At 40.1% G+C, this 14,577-nt stretch overlaps 1 protein-coding gene across 1 annotated transcript; it reads right to left on the bottom strand.

Moving 5' to 3' along the window:
- Window positions 1-3,119: 3,119 nt before the first annotated feature.
- Window positions 3,120-8,197, bottom strand: LOC142088497 (ovomucoid-like). Its single transcript, XM_075163873.1, has 4 exons — window positions 8,134-8,197; window positions 6,005-6,024; window positions 3,694-3,821; window positions 3,120-3,165 (listed from the first exon to the last, which is right to left on the bottom strand). The coding sequence occupies exons 1-4, from the start codon at window positions 8,195-8,197 to the stop codon at window positions 3,120-3,122; spliced, it is 258 nt and encodes an 85-aa protein (XP_075019974.1).
- Window positions 8,198-14,577: the final 6,380 nt, after the last annotated feature.

Raw genomic sequence — 14,577 nt, 5'->3', positions numbered from 1 at the left:
ATAGAAACCTGCTTACTGTCTGTTGACGCTCTCTTTTTTAACTATGAAATGAACATTTGGTTTCATGGAAATGGCCTTTATTAACTAAGCCTTTGTTAACAAAGTGCAAAGATGAAGCATGTAAATGTGATTTGATCTGCCAACTTTTCTGGAATAACATCGATAAGTTGGCATTGTAGGGAACTATAGCTTGCTCTTAATGAACTGTGCTTGTTCTGTTTCATGAAAAACATGGCCCCTGAAGATGAGCCCCTCCACCACTTGTCTGCACCCACACCACACATAAAGTCTGATTTTATTGAGAGAAATACACCAAGCAGAAACACAGTCTGGGAGGTACCATGGAGAGAGTGACCACACTCCTCGCTCTAGGAGCTTTATGTTCCTCACACAATTTTGTGATCTGACATTCAGAGCAGTAGTCCGTCCTTTGACACATGAAGATGCTAATTAATCCTGACTTCAGTAACAAAGACAAGGGGGCTGTGGTCTATGCAGAAACTCTTTATCCATCTTCATTAGTCTCAATGTTTAGGTTTCCAATTTTATGCTGGCTCTTGGCTAAGACTGTTATTCTAAACCTATAATCTCAATAGAACATCAAAGTGAGTATCTTCTGCTTATGCATCACCTAGAAAATAACATGCCCATTTTCTCCTTTCTGAAAGATGAAAGTTAAAGCCAAGGTCACGGGTAGCCTCCCACAGGTTTCAGTGGCCTATGAATGATCTGGAATGTTGAGTACGTTTTTAATGTACTCAGAGCACCACTGACCCATAGAAAGGAGTCTGAACCCACACACAGTGGGGAATAAACCCCATTCCCTCCCAAAAACTGTCCCTAGGCTCCTGTTTCTGCTACGTGTGGTTTCATGGGACACACTAGTGACTGGGAACAGCATATAATAATGTTAAGAAATCCACCTGGACAAGATTTACATAACATTCGGTAGCTACTGCTATTTTGCCCAGAAATGCAATTCATTAGGGAACCGTACAGTCAGGAAAAAGAAGTCCCTTGTTAAATACACTCATTATTTAGTATCATTTTGACATAGAAATGCAGAGTATTTACTTTTTATGGTGTTTGCTTGGTTGGAAAATAGCACTCCATTTACAAATTTAATCTAGCATTTCATTAATCCTCAATTTTTCCTTTCATTTTTTGTTGTTTTCAGCTTTACCATTCTTCCATATGTTCCAGAGGTACTGAGTGTAATAGGCAATTAGTGTGAAAATAGTTCAGCCAGTTCACATTATAATTCAAACTAGAGACTAGGGTTACATCAGTGTGTACTAGCAAATTAAACAGATCCTCTCTCGTCCAGAGGCCAGCTAGTTGAGTCTAGTCACATCACAACAGGCTGCCCAGGGAAATGGTTGAGTCACCATCCCTGGATGTATTTAAAAGACGTGTAGATGTGGCACTTAGGGACATGGTTTAGTGGGCATGGTGGTGTTGGGTTGACGGTTGGACTCGATGATCTTAGAGGTCTTTTCCAACCTTAATGATTCTATGATCTCTGCTATGAAATTATTTTAGCTTCCAAAACAGGGTGCCTTCATCCAGTTTCCTATTTGGGAATGGTCCCTAGCCTGCTGAGATGTGCCTGAGAACTGTTGGGAAGAATTTTGATCCAAGACAGGATCATGCCAGGGCCATGCTAACAATTTCAAACTACAGATGATGGAGTTCCAGTGCTCACAGCTGTGTGCTGGCACTGTTTAATTCCTTGGTAAAGAAGTCGCCTGTGAAAGACTCTCTCTTTGGTTGTTAATCAGCATCACATAAAGTCCAACAGCCTCTTCTCCTCTACAGAGAATGAGGGTGAAGTTCTTGGCTCTGCCAGGAGAAAGAGCACATACTAACACCATGGACCAACAAATCCTTTTGGTCCTTCTGTTACAGAATGCAGCCTGCCTGATGCTACAGTGACATTCAGCCATCAGTGGAATGGCTAGGCTTTTTGGTGTCTTGCCTTCAAAGGCAAGGACATGAGCTTCTTTCCTCATGAGTCTTACTCCAGCCCAACTTGAGTACCAAGCAGAAATCAGAAATGATACCCACATTCCAGTTCCAAAGTTTTCTTCATGTGTAAGCCCAGTAAAGTCAGTAATTCATAAGTTTTAATTCTGGGAAAATGTATTCCCTTGACTGACTATTCAAGTGTAAAAGACAAACTAGCTTAATAAGATAATAAGGATGTAAGAGCAGAACAGAAATTTCTTCAGGTCTGAAAGTGGACAATTTATCTGAAGTGAACAGAATCATTAATGATCACATTTAAAGGGCAGGATTTAACAGAGACTGCTACAAAGCTTGTACAGTCTTACAGTGTACCAGTTTTGTTTCATTTGAAGGAAGAAAAGAGCCAGATTGTAGGGTAAATTTCAGTAACATGAGGCCATCTAGTGCATATTATCAGTGTTACACCTTTTGTCTTTCAGGCTTTGTTTTTTTATCTCTGGCCCTAGCTCCTGCTCTGTGATTATTTTCTGTAACTTGGGAAGTATATCATTTGTGAATAATAGATGCAATAAACTTATTCTCTAGAAAGGTCACCATGGACAAAAAAAGGGTCAATGTTTGTTTTAATAAACATGCAAACTAAGTAGCGAAACAACATATACGAATCGGAATTGTACAAAGTAGGAAGAAAAGTGAGCATTTAAAATTTAGCTACAAACGTGGAAGAGTCAAAGCATTGCCTAGCAAAGCTGAAGACTTTGAAAAGAAGTATCTGGGTAAATGAAAGAAAACACTTCACCAACAAGGAAAGCAGACTCGTGTCCACTAAAATCAGGTGGCATTGTTAGAAGATTTGAACTTTAACCATGGAGACAAATACATAATGAAGGACTTATGTGAAAACCAACTTGCTACAGAAACAGCAATGCTCCTCAGAATCCCGAGGAAATGCTTTGCAGGGAGGACAGAAGTGTCAATCCCAACACTGGGAGCAGCGAGAAGCAGCAAATGACAGAGCACAACTGAAAAGCCTACTTTGTGCTTTGTTCACCATCATCAGAAGAGGCAGGATGAATGAAATTAAATTAAGAGATTGTCATAAGGCAGTGTAGAGCTGTTCTCGACACTCTTCTCTGTCACGCAGAATTCATTCAGCATGCCCCTACTTGCTTCATATGTAAGGCACCTCTACTTCTCCTGCAAAGGAAGGGGAGGACATAGACATTGCAGACAGTAAGCTTAACATTATAAACTAAAATCTCTCTGAAGTCCTCAGCCAACAGCTTGCTAACAGACGCTATAAACATTTGTAGCAGACATGAAAGCATTGATCTGTAAACAATTTTCTTTTAAAAATTACGTATTTTATCCATAAAAAGCATGATATTTGCAGTACCGCTTTTGAATTCTTATATGACCTGATTTGGGCCCAGGTGCCTTGTTAGCCTTGTGTTGCTCATTGGACTTTTCTCTGTAGTGTCCGACTTCTACAGTTTCTGCTAGAATAGGAAGTTGCTTACACAAATATCAAGGTCATTTGTTTAGCTTAATTGGTGGGACCTTATTGGTGGGAGAAGCAATTAGTCTATAAAGATTAAGCAAAGAAGCAGAGGAGTAGCGACCCTGAAAAAAATGATAGCACTTAGGTGGAATGGAAATACCAGATAACTCAGCTAATCTCAGATTTTGGCTTATTTAGGAGTAATTACGTAGTATTGTACTTACAGGACTGCTTTGCAGAAAGAACATTTGTTGTTATATGTTTTCCCGTCAGAGCCACAAAAAGGTTGATACAGTCTTTCGCAGTAAATAGGTCTTCCTCTCTCTAACCTCTTGTATTCACTGCAGTCTACCTGCAAATACATTATAATTTTTCTTTGAATCCATCTTTCTCACATTCTCCATTCACCTACAGAGACAATGAATATATGAAATCTTTGGACAAGCTTGTCAGCTGCTCTAGAGCAGCACAGTCAATGGGGCTCCACCATCTATATTAGCTGAGCCTAAGCTGCAAAAAAGAAACATTCCTTCCGACAGAGATGTGTGTGATGCTACCCGTGTCAGGTACTAAGCAGCTTCAGTGACTTCGTTGTCTGTCTGAATAAGAATACAGTCACTGGAAAAAATACAGCCCCTTTTTCTTCTACAGAAAAGTTGAGGCTTAATATTTTTTCTACCTGATTGCAGTTCTCAGTAAATTCAGGTGAGATGAAGGATGTGAAGGGTTTCTGTCTCTTTATTGCACAAGTATCAGCTCTTGACGCCTTTTACACTGGTGAAAGGATCTGCCCAGGCAGAGTAAAGTAAAGTCCTATTTAAGTATCACCATGAAAAGAAATTGTTAAAAGGCGCTCATTTGATAGTGGAACTGTATTCATTACAGACTTAGATATGAAAATGGGAGTACAAAGTAATAAAAGAAATGGCTGAAAGTGCTCCTGTCCTGGTTTTGGAGCTCAATCTTCTCCTGCCAAGTGAATGTCATTCCTGGTATTTGACAAGTAAGGAGTTCCTTTTGCAGTGCACATATTCTATTTAATGTGCTGTTTGTTATCCTCAAAAGCCTTGGGTTTCTTTGCCTGGGAAATCACTTGTCCTTAAAGGTGCTGTTGTAATGAAAATTGGTTCAGCCCTTTTTGCTGCTAGTCTAGTGGCAATTTGAAACATATTAATATTTGCGGGGACACTATGACTGGAGCTTTTCATTTCTGGAGATCTAGCCAAAATATGTATTATAAATGTATATATTTAAAACAGAACGCAGCCTTGCTGTTCTCTTGTTATGGCCTGATTTTTTTGCCCTTCATTTCAACTCTTAGTGAAAGACAGGAGTGTTACTTCAGCCAAACCCTGGAATTTATTACAGTTTATACAATTGGTTTTAAGCTAGTCATTGCCCGGGGTCTGCAGGTGGGTGAAGTGAGGAGCTGTGTGTAGTCAGCCCCTTCAGCAGCTCAGCCCCTGTGCTATGGCTGCAGCACAGACTGAGAGGTCTCCACTGGCAAAAAGAGTCATTAGCCCATCACTTTTTTGGATATTATGGGCTTAAATCCAGTATCCCATAAAAAAAAAAAAAAGCATATGGGATGTTAGTTTACCTAGGTTTTTCCTTCATTTGGTCCTTTCCCTCTCCTCCAAAGCCCTGGCTGCTCACACATTTCAACCTCTGGCTGCAAAGCCGGAGGCAGCACACCTAGCCCCAACGGCACAAGCAGGTCAGAGACCTGACGTAGTTGACAGGCTTCCACAACCTAGCCCAGCAGAGGCAGTGGCTTGTAAATTAGCATTTTGAAACTGGTCACCCACCAACTCTTGAGAGGCAAGGGCCAGCTAATAAAAAAGCTAGAAGCTAGGTGAATTTGGCCCATATGTATATATATGTGTAACAGCTGGTAAAATGGGGAAGTTTGGTGTGGGGAGTGGAACAGGCTCTTCCTGGAAAAGTATGTATGTCTTGGTGTAGTTTTAGGCATCAGAGGCTGTATGTGTTGTGCCAGTATGGGACCAGCTCTGTGGGTGTGTGAATTTCTACTCCCTGCTGCTGTCCACTGGACTCCCAAAGGACTTGTCTCTGTTCATATGAGTAAGGAATTTCATTGCTTGGTGCCTCATTTCTTTCAGAGGTTGACCCCAGGATGGACACTCCAGCATAGTCAGAGAGAAATTAAAATCTCTAGGTACATAATTTAGGATCTGAAAGTCACCCAGAAAGCCCTATAGTGTCATCGTCAGATAAATATTAATTTATAAATACTAATTTATAAATATAAATATTGATTTCTCTGACTTAAAATTTGGCCCTGCCCAATTTCTTGCCCAGACTGCATTACATGTAAAAGCATCTGGAAGTTGTCAGGGTAACTGTATGGAAACCACATATCTCAAACTCAGGGATTTCTCTCTGAAATACTTTGGCAGCATTTAATTAATGTTTAATATGGTTTTTTAAATATATGGTTTTTTAAATCGCATGGACCTCATGTTGTTACAAACGATGTATTTTTATCCAGAAATAAAGGATAAAATTACTCACCTCATTCTCTTTGGCAGCATCTGCAATATAAACAGAATCACAAAAGATAAAATAAAAACCACTGTTGAACATTCAGTTTGCAGCTGGGATGGTTTCATTAGTACCAGCCCTTCCAGCAACACCAAGTCTCTCTTACCTCCTTGAAAGTAAATACTGACATCATTTTTCAGTGTTTAATAAGATACAGGTGTCACAACTTATTAAACAAGTAGACCTTATTGTATTGTTTACCTTAGAAATCTGTGTCAGAAACTAGAACAGTCTTTGTTGTTGGAGGTAATTTCCCCTTTTCACCAGAAAAAGATTGAAGACCCAGGAGTCAGTATTATGTTCAATGGCCAGTTTGTTTAGGATGAACTAGTTATTGAGCATGACTGGGTTTTACTTCCCAAGTTTATAAAAAAAAAATCGTATGTGGCTGTAAGCAAATCAAATGGTCCTTTATACTTTGATTTTCTGTCAATAATGAGGATATCTTCATTAAAATATAATACTAAATATATATAATGATGATATATATAATGATGACAATGCAATTTGGATCATAATACCACTTTAAAAAGTGTTTTCCCTGTCAATATGGATTCTAAACTATTTGGCAGAAGGATTAGCTCCTGTTTCGTATACACATGGCATCTAATATAATGGAGCCTGTTCTCAGGTGGGGCTTCAAAAAGCTCCTCCAAAACAATGATAATTACGCCTCCCAGAAAGTAATCAAGTAACATTGGCATGTCTCCATTATGGTGACACATTTGTTCCTTTCTTTAGGAATGTATTTTGTTCTTCTCCTGTCCTATAATCGTCATTCTGTGGCTTCCAAGAGATAAAAGTTATCAGGCAGAGGCTTCTGTACAGAAGGAGCAGGAAGAAAATGCATTATGATCTAAAAGGCAGTACAGCTCTAGCACTTGTTTTTCTGACTAAATGTAGCTTTTTTTGATCTTTAAAGCCATTAAGCTTTCCACTGAAACTTCCTTTCATGGAGCTGCTTACATCTTCTCATCAAATAAAGTTGTCCAAGGTAAAGAAAACTAGCATAAATAATGCATAAATAATGTTCCATGTCAAGTTTCTATGTCACCAGAAGTTTGACTGAGTTTTCATTATTCTGGAATTGGATCAGATTTAACCCACTTCCATGAAAACATTACAATGTTATTTTTTCTCTGGTAACCTTTTAGCATCCACTATGTATTTGGGAGTGAATGCAAAAAAGATGTGACTTAAAAAGTATCAATCCATAAAGTTTTAATGCGGACAAGATAAACTAGAAAGTTCAAGGAAGGGATTTGCTGGAATTCTTATGAAAGCAATATTTATTTATTTATCTGCAGTTAATGAAACACTGTTTGAAAGAACAGTTTCCATCAAAAGCATGCCATTTCATTGAAATTGACATTTTTCATAAGAATTTTGAGACAATTTTCAAAGCAAACTTTTCAGATCTATTCAAAATGGAAACATTATTTTGTTTCATAATTTTGGTTTTGTTTTAACATTTTCATTGTTTTGCTTCTTTAACATTCATAATGCTATTGAACTGCTATACTACTAGCAGAGAAGACTTGGACTCTCCTCTTTCAGTTATTCTAAATGTACTTATGTTTCTATATCTTACTTTTTTTTATTGCAAGTTTTTGTTTTAAAAAAAATTACCAAATGAAGGCTCAAGAAATTCCTCCCAGCTCTCTATTTTACCATAGAGCAACCTGCGCCTCAAAGCTCTCTCCAGCCTGGTTATTCACAGCCATATTATGTGGCCCGTGCATAATCAGCTGTGTGCTGCTTGCTCAGTTTGGCAGGAGAAGGATCTCATCAGCTCCAAGCTCCCTGCTCAGATGGAAGAAAAAAATAAGTAGGTAAAAGCCTGCTTTAGTTCTGAGGCTTTACAGTTCACTTTTTAGTTACAATGCAGCTCTGATTCACATCACCATCAAGGAATAGGTTTCATCTACTCACATTAGCAACTGTAAAGCTGGTGCAATGTTGCTTGCAAGCATAAAATTTCACTTGCTTTCTGCCACCCAAGTCCAGCAACCATTGCTTACTATCCCAGTAGACTGAGAAGCTTGCAGTATTTGAACATCAGAACTGTAATATACTAGGAATTAAAAAAGGTTACTCACTTGCTAAGCAAAGAGCTGCCAGGGTGAGCAGCACAAAGGCGCCTGTTATCTTCATGGCAGACATGGGTTCTTGACCTGTTTCACAGCCAATCTGTGCTCTAAGTATTCCAGTACACTTAGCTTAAATGTGTATTCGTGTATCTGTGAGAGCAGATATATATATATGCATGCACAAAGAGCAGGAACCCTGATGATGAAATCCCCCTTGTAGAGAAGGTAATTAGAAGAAGGTGTGGCCCATGGGTAGTGTCAATAAGAATGTCTTCTGTACAACATGAAGGTCATAAGTACAGGGCTAAGATGAGTGTCACAGCATGGATTGTGTTGATAAAGGAGATGTATTGTACTTTGGCTAATCTTCTTGCCTAATTAACTGTTCCATCTCCATTAACGAGTTCAAGGAGTGACTCAGTAAGGTGGTTACTTATTGCTGTTCTGTTATTGCCATATTGACCCTTAGAGCTGAACATAATTCCCAGGGAAAAAAAAAAAATTCTTACCAGCTGTGTTCCAAAAGATTCATACCAGTAGAGCTGAAATGCTTGATTCCTATTCTCTTGAAATTTTGGAGACCCTTGTCACTAGCTATGGATAGAGGCGATGCTGGTTAGTATGGCCATGCACTGAGCCCTTTCAGACTGCTCTGCGGTAGTAGTTGCTGCTTGGAAAAGTCTATGTTTCAAGTGAATATCCTCACCTTCACACACAGCCCAGAAGATCCCCCAGTCTTTCAATGCTCTTCTGCCTTTAAAGTTCCACTGGTTTAGAGATCAGAAACAATGCTTTGTGACGGAGCAAAGATACCACGTTGCACTGCCTAGCAAAGAGAAATGATGAGTTCACAGCCATCCTGCTTAGTTACTGCCTAGTTTGCTGTCATGGAGATATGGAGAAGATCCCTCTGCCCGCCCATCTTTTCCTTTGTTGCTATTTCCTGCACAATAGCTTTTTTTTTTCTTTAAACAGAGGCAACATACCGGTGTGTTAGTGACTTAATCAATAGGCGTAATTTTCTGGCTTTTATAATACAGACCAGGAGTAGAGTCACAATGGGAAACTCAGATCTGAGTCTTAATTTTCATGAAGTTCAACACTCAAAGTGGAGTTTTGAGCCTATAGTTTTGTTTGAACCCATCCTTCCAGAAGTGCCTTCTCTTTAGCGATTTGCAATGTAGATGTGCAATTGTCTCAATATGAGAGATCCCTGCACACCATTACCATTCACAGTATTTCAGTGATCACCTTCCCTCCATTGCAAGATAGCCTGGGGCTTTTTCCCCATGCAGGAGTCAGGGTCATATATGCTAATTTCACTAATACAGAGGGACGGAAAGTTCTTACAGAAAAGGTTGTAAGAGGTCAAGTAGACCTTGGGCCCCACTAACTCATCCCAAGAGGGATACGGATCATCTTGTCTTTAAAGAATGTAGGTGATGAATAAATGGCTAATTTCTCATCACTTAATGGGACAGAAAAAGTAGATGCCATCAAATTCCAGTTCCAGGATAGGTAAAGGTCTGGTTTGAGGTGGAGGCCTGTAGATTTTTTTTTTTAAATGCCCTTGCTTCAGTGATTTCATTTTAAATTTTTCTTTGTTCTTAACTTGAACATCTGTGCCTATTCCTGTGGGGTAGAGATCACAAAAGACAGGCTGTGATTTAAATTGAGGTTGATCTGGATTCTGCTGCTTTGGGATGTCAGTGAAATTTTTGTTCTGGAAAGCCCAAAACTTTTTTGAAGAGCCTGGCATAAGCATGTATAAACTCATGGAGAATATTCAGGACATGTTCATTGATTGATTGGCAATTACCAACATTAGGCAACAAGAGCAAAATACAAAACAACCCAGAAGGTACTCCTAGTCTGAATAGTTTTGAGCAAACAAGACTCTTGAGAATATCTTGAAACTATAAAACTCCAGCTTGACAGAACACGCAGGTTCCTTGACACTGGTATGAGGAAATCTGCCACTTTGGTTATACTGTCTTGCTTAATATGGTGCTATGGAGTGTACTGTCTGATGCAACCTCAGTATCTATCCCATCCCTCTAGAAGAAGGATATAAACATCAGTTTGCAATCTTCCCAGTTGATGTAGGAAGATTTTCTGAGGACTAGTGTAGAAAGGAAGAGAGGACTCTTGGAGGTTGGAGGGGACTAATGAGGGAGGCAGATTTTGGATCAGATTTTTCTTAGCATTTGAAAATTAGCTTGCTATTGAAAGGATTCCTGATGCTTATTCTATGCCCCATAGCAGGAAAGCCATGGTGTGAATGTTTTCTTTCTGCTAATTTTAGGTGTTTTGATTAGGGCTTTTGAATCAAATTAATATTCATTTTCTGAGCAGTGCACCTTAAGCTTTGTGGGGCTTGCCCAGACCACTCAGATAGGAGGGATACAGTTCTGATGAGAAGCTGTGACATATTGTAGGGTGTGCAAATACCAGCACACTACAAGCAGGGCTGTCGTGGTTTAACCCCAGCCGGCAACTAAGCCCCACACAGCCTCTCGCTCACTCCCCCTCCGGTGGGATGGGGGAGAGAATCAGAACAGTAAAAGTGAGAAAACTTGTGGGTTGAGATAAAGACAGTTCAATAGATAAAGCAAAAGCCGCACACACAAGCAAAGCAAAGCAAGGAATTCACTCACTGCTTCCCATGGGCAGGCAGGTGTTCAGCCATCTCCAGGAAAGCAGGGCTCCATCACGCGTAACGGTGACTTGGGAAGACAAACGCCATCACTCCGAATGTCCCCCCTTCCTCCTTCTTCCCCCAGCTTTATGTGCTGAGCATGACGTCATATGGTATGGGATACCCCTTTGGTCAGTTGGGGTCAGCTGTCGCAGCCGTGTCCCCTCCCAGCTTCTTGTGCCCCCCCAGCCTCCTCGCAGGTGGGGTGGGGTGAGGAGCAGAACAGCCCTTGACTCTGTGTAAGCCCTGCTCAGCAGTAACGAAAACATCCCTGTGTTATCAACCCTGTTTTCAGCACAAATCCCAAGCATGGCCCCATACTAGGTACTGTGAAGAAAATTAACTCTATCCCAGCCAAAACCAGCACAAGGCAGAGCAGGGGGTCAGCTGAAGTTCTGGAGATTTTTGTGTTTTGAAATATCAAAGCTGTCTTGAAACTTTGAGAAGAAAAATGCCATACACAGAAAGCAACAGTCCGTTTCACTTTCTGCAGTGAGGTAATACTCATATACAAAATCTCAAAATGAAATTCGGTAAAAAGTAATGCCACAAAGCATTCATTGCAACTCCAGTTTAAAAGATACCGAAGTATCTCAGTATCTATGTGCCTAACTTTAAGAATGGGCAGAATTCACTGACTCAAAAAATGCTTCATCTGAGGCACCTTTCTGTCCAAACTTGCAGAGGCTTGTTGTTTGCCCTGGTAGTCTTCATACGGGTCTGACAACCTGAGACCTGTCATCCTCAGGGAGGCCAAAGGTTCATCTAGCTCAGAGTGCTGTCTTCGAGAACATTCAGCAGCAGATTGAGAGGAGAATAGAGCGGTTCTTCTCTTGGTGAACAAGTTGAACATGAGTCAATGGTTTGCCCCTATAGTCAACAAGTCCAGCTCTGCATACTGGGCTGTATTAGTAAGAATGTAATTATCAAGTCAAAAAAATAATTTCTCCCTGTTCAGTGCTTATGAGGCTGCATCTGGAGTTCTGTATATGGTTCTGGGCTCCCCAGCACAAGAAAGACACTGAAATACTGGAGCGAATCCAGTGAAGCACCACCGAGATGTTTAGAGGGATGAAGCACATGTCATACTAAGAAAGATTGAGAGAAGTGGTTTGTTCAGTTTAAAGAAAGAAGGCAAAGTCTCATTGTTGTCTTCAGCTATTTTATAGAGGCGTACAGAGAAGACAAGAGGCAGACTTTTCTTGGAGGTGCACAGTGGAGGGAAGAGAGAGAATAGTGCAAACTGCAGCAAGAGAAATTCCAGTTAGATGTGAGGAAAACAAATTTCACAATGCGAGTAGTCAAGCATTGGAACAGGTTGCCCAGAGAGATTATGGAAACTCCGTCCTTGGAGATATTAAAAAATTAATGTGTTCTAAACTGGCCATGGTCTGGTGGTGGAGCGGGGATGTGGGGGACCAGGCGATCCCCATGGTCCATTCCAACCTGAACTGATTCTGTGATTCTCGCGGGTGAATGTTAACTGTTGCTGGCAGTCAGCTGCTTACGGACTTTGTGGCATATTATATTTGTCCTTATGAGTTAACATTTCTAGATTTGATAAAGCAGACACCGACAATAGAGTAGTTGGATTGATTTTAGCTACTCAAAAAACCCCATTTTTTCTTGGAAGACAAGTTTTCAGATCTGTTTAGTAATAGCTACTTCCCAGAGTTGGATAAGTAGGCCTCTTTACCATACCTAAAACTAATTCTAAAACTCATGGTAAATACTCTGTTTGGACTGAAAAATTGTGAGTGAAATCTTGCCTCATAAGCAAACTCATACTGGTTTCCATTGAGCTGGGAGGTACTGTTTGAATACGTGTATGTTAATTGTGTGCCTCTGATAATTTTCTACTTTTATCATTGTATCTTGTCTTTTCCCAACTTCTTACCTCTCCAAGTTGTTATTTTGAAGAAGAAAAAGTAATTGGTGAACAAAAAAAATTGGTGAACAAATGTTTATTCACTTTAATGGGTCTGTTATATCTGATAAAATATTAGTGCATATTTTTCTAAGAATGAGAACATCTGTCACGGTTATTGATCTACTGCTTTTATTTTTGGAGCCCCAAATGGGGCACAAATATGATGCCAAATATGCTGCTGCAGCACATCATTAGTTAAGTGCCTGCTTTATTCTGCATGGGAGGATGTTACCTGGCTGCGGTCCAGGAAGCATTGATGCGCAGTAGCTTGTTCCCATTTATATGATGGAGTGCCTCGCATTGAGGACATCAACAGTGCTGAAAGAACGGCACATGGAATAGCTAAACAACATGTTCTCACACACCAGGTATACCTGGGAAGGATGTACCAGCCGAGGTAGATATTGACATGGTCACGAGTGGGAATTCAGACCTCTTAGTGATTCCAGTGCATGTTTATATGCAACCCAGTACACAGGCTCCTTCGATTTTATTGTGTGTGGGTGGTTAGGGTTGTCCACCCATGTGCAATTAACTTATCAGACTCTAAAGTCTTGCTCAATGGAAGATTTGAGAACCAAGTGATGCATTTCTTAAGGCATCAAACTGTGCCAAAACATTTGGGTATTTGCCTGAAGGAAGGTGAGTTTCCCATTTTCCACACCTTAAGAAAGATCAGAGGAGCATTTCTTTAAAATTGCGGGTATCAAGCTGGGACAGATCCCAGCTGAAGGTTTCAGATGTTATTTTAGAAAGTAAAAAAAAACAACAGCAGCAGGACTCTCTGCAAAGGCTGGAGCTGATCGTTACTCTTTTTCTTTGTATCTTCTGATCTCTTTGAGATAAATTACAAGGCTGTGATACCTACTATCGTGCAACTAGCTTGTGAATCCTTTGAGTTACTTAGTGTCATACCACTGACGTTTCTGAATGACTTGATTCCTCACAGATATATGCAAAACAGGCATTAACAGCTTAACACTTAGCACTGAATGAATTGTACAGCGAGCATTGAATAGGACTTATTTTAAATTGCCTTCTGTTTTGTATTTTAAGATGTAATTTCCAGGTGTTTAGCACTTTGAAGTGCTGTCACACTGAAGTCAGTCAAACTGAAGTATTTGAGGAGAGGTTTCTTTTAAGGTTTTTTCATGTCTCAGAACAAGGTTAGAGGACATACATTGGCTTGGCTCTATTAAAAATATTATAAATTTTATAAAAGAGAAGCTACAACTTATGAAGAATTGGGAAAAGGTGAAGGTCAACATGGAAGGAGGGGTGGATATGAAGCATTTGGACCTGAAATCTAGTATGTGTCCTCTCACAGAACCCCTAATTAGACATAAGCCTTTTTTTTTTCCTTTTGCTGTTAGCAAGTGCCTGCTTACCCTGCTCTAATGGCTGAAGCACTTAGAGGATAGCGAGCGCCTACTGCAACCTATTAGTGCCTCATTAAGTACACAAACTATTTGTAAAGCATTCTTTAAGATGAGGAGCACCCACAAAAAGCCCTGGAGGGAATTAGTCAGTCTCTGTTCGGTGCAGATTTAGGGAGGTGTGGTAGGCAAAACCTAAAGCCACGTGTTGAATGATGAGTATGAATAGAAAGCTGGAGGAGCTGCCCCTTCCCAGGGAATGTTGGGTCCCGTAGAAGAGCTGTTGTGTGTCTGTTTGATTAATGACTCTCATACCATAGAGGCCTCAGGAATAAACTTAGTTCTATCATTATTTTATTTCAGAAGCTTTGATTTTGCAATCTAAAGTTTTTTGGGGGGCAATTTTGTGTACATTGTGCAGCCTGATTGAGTCTATGCATTTATAAGAA

This window comes from Calonectris borealis, chromosome 15 (assembly GCF_964195595.1).
Source record: "Calonectris borealis chromosome 15, bCalBor7.hap1.2, whole genome shotgun sequence".
NCBI classification, from domain to species: Eukaryota; Metazoa; Chordata; class Aves; order Procellariiformes; family Procellariidae; genus Calonectris; species Calonectris borealis.
The sequence above is the reverse complement of the archived record's forward strand: the minus strand, read 5'-3'. Positions and strand labels throughout refer to the sequence as shown.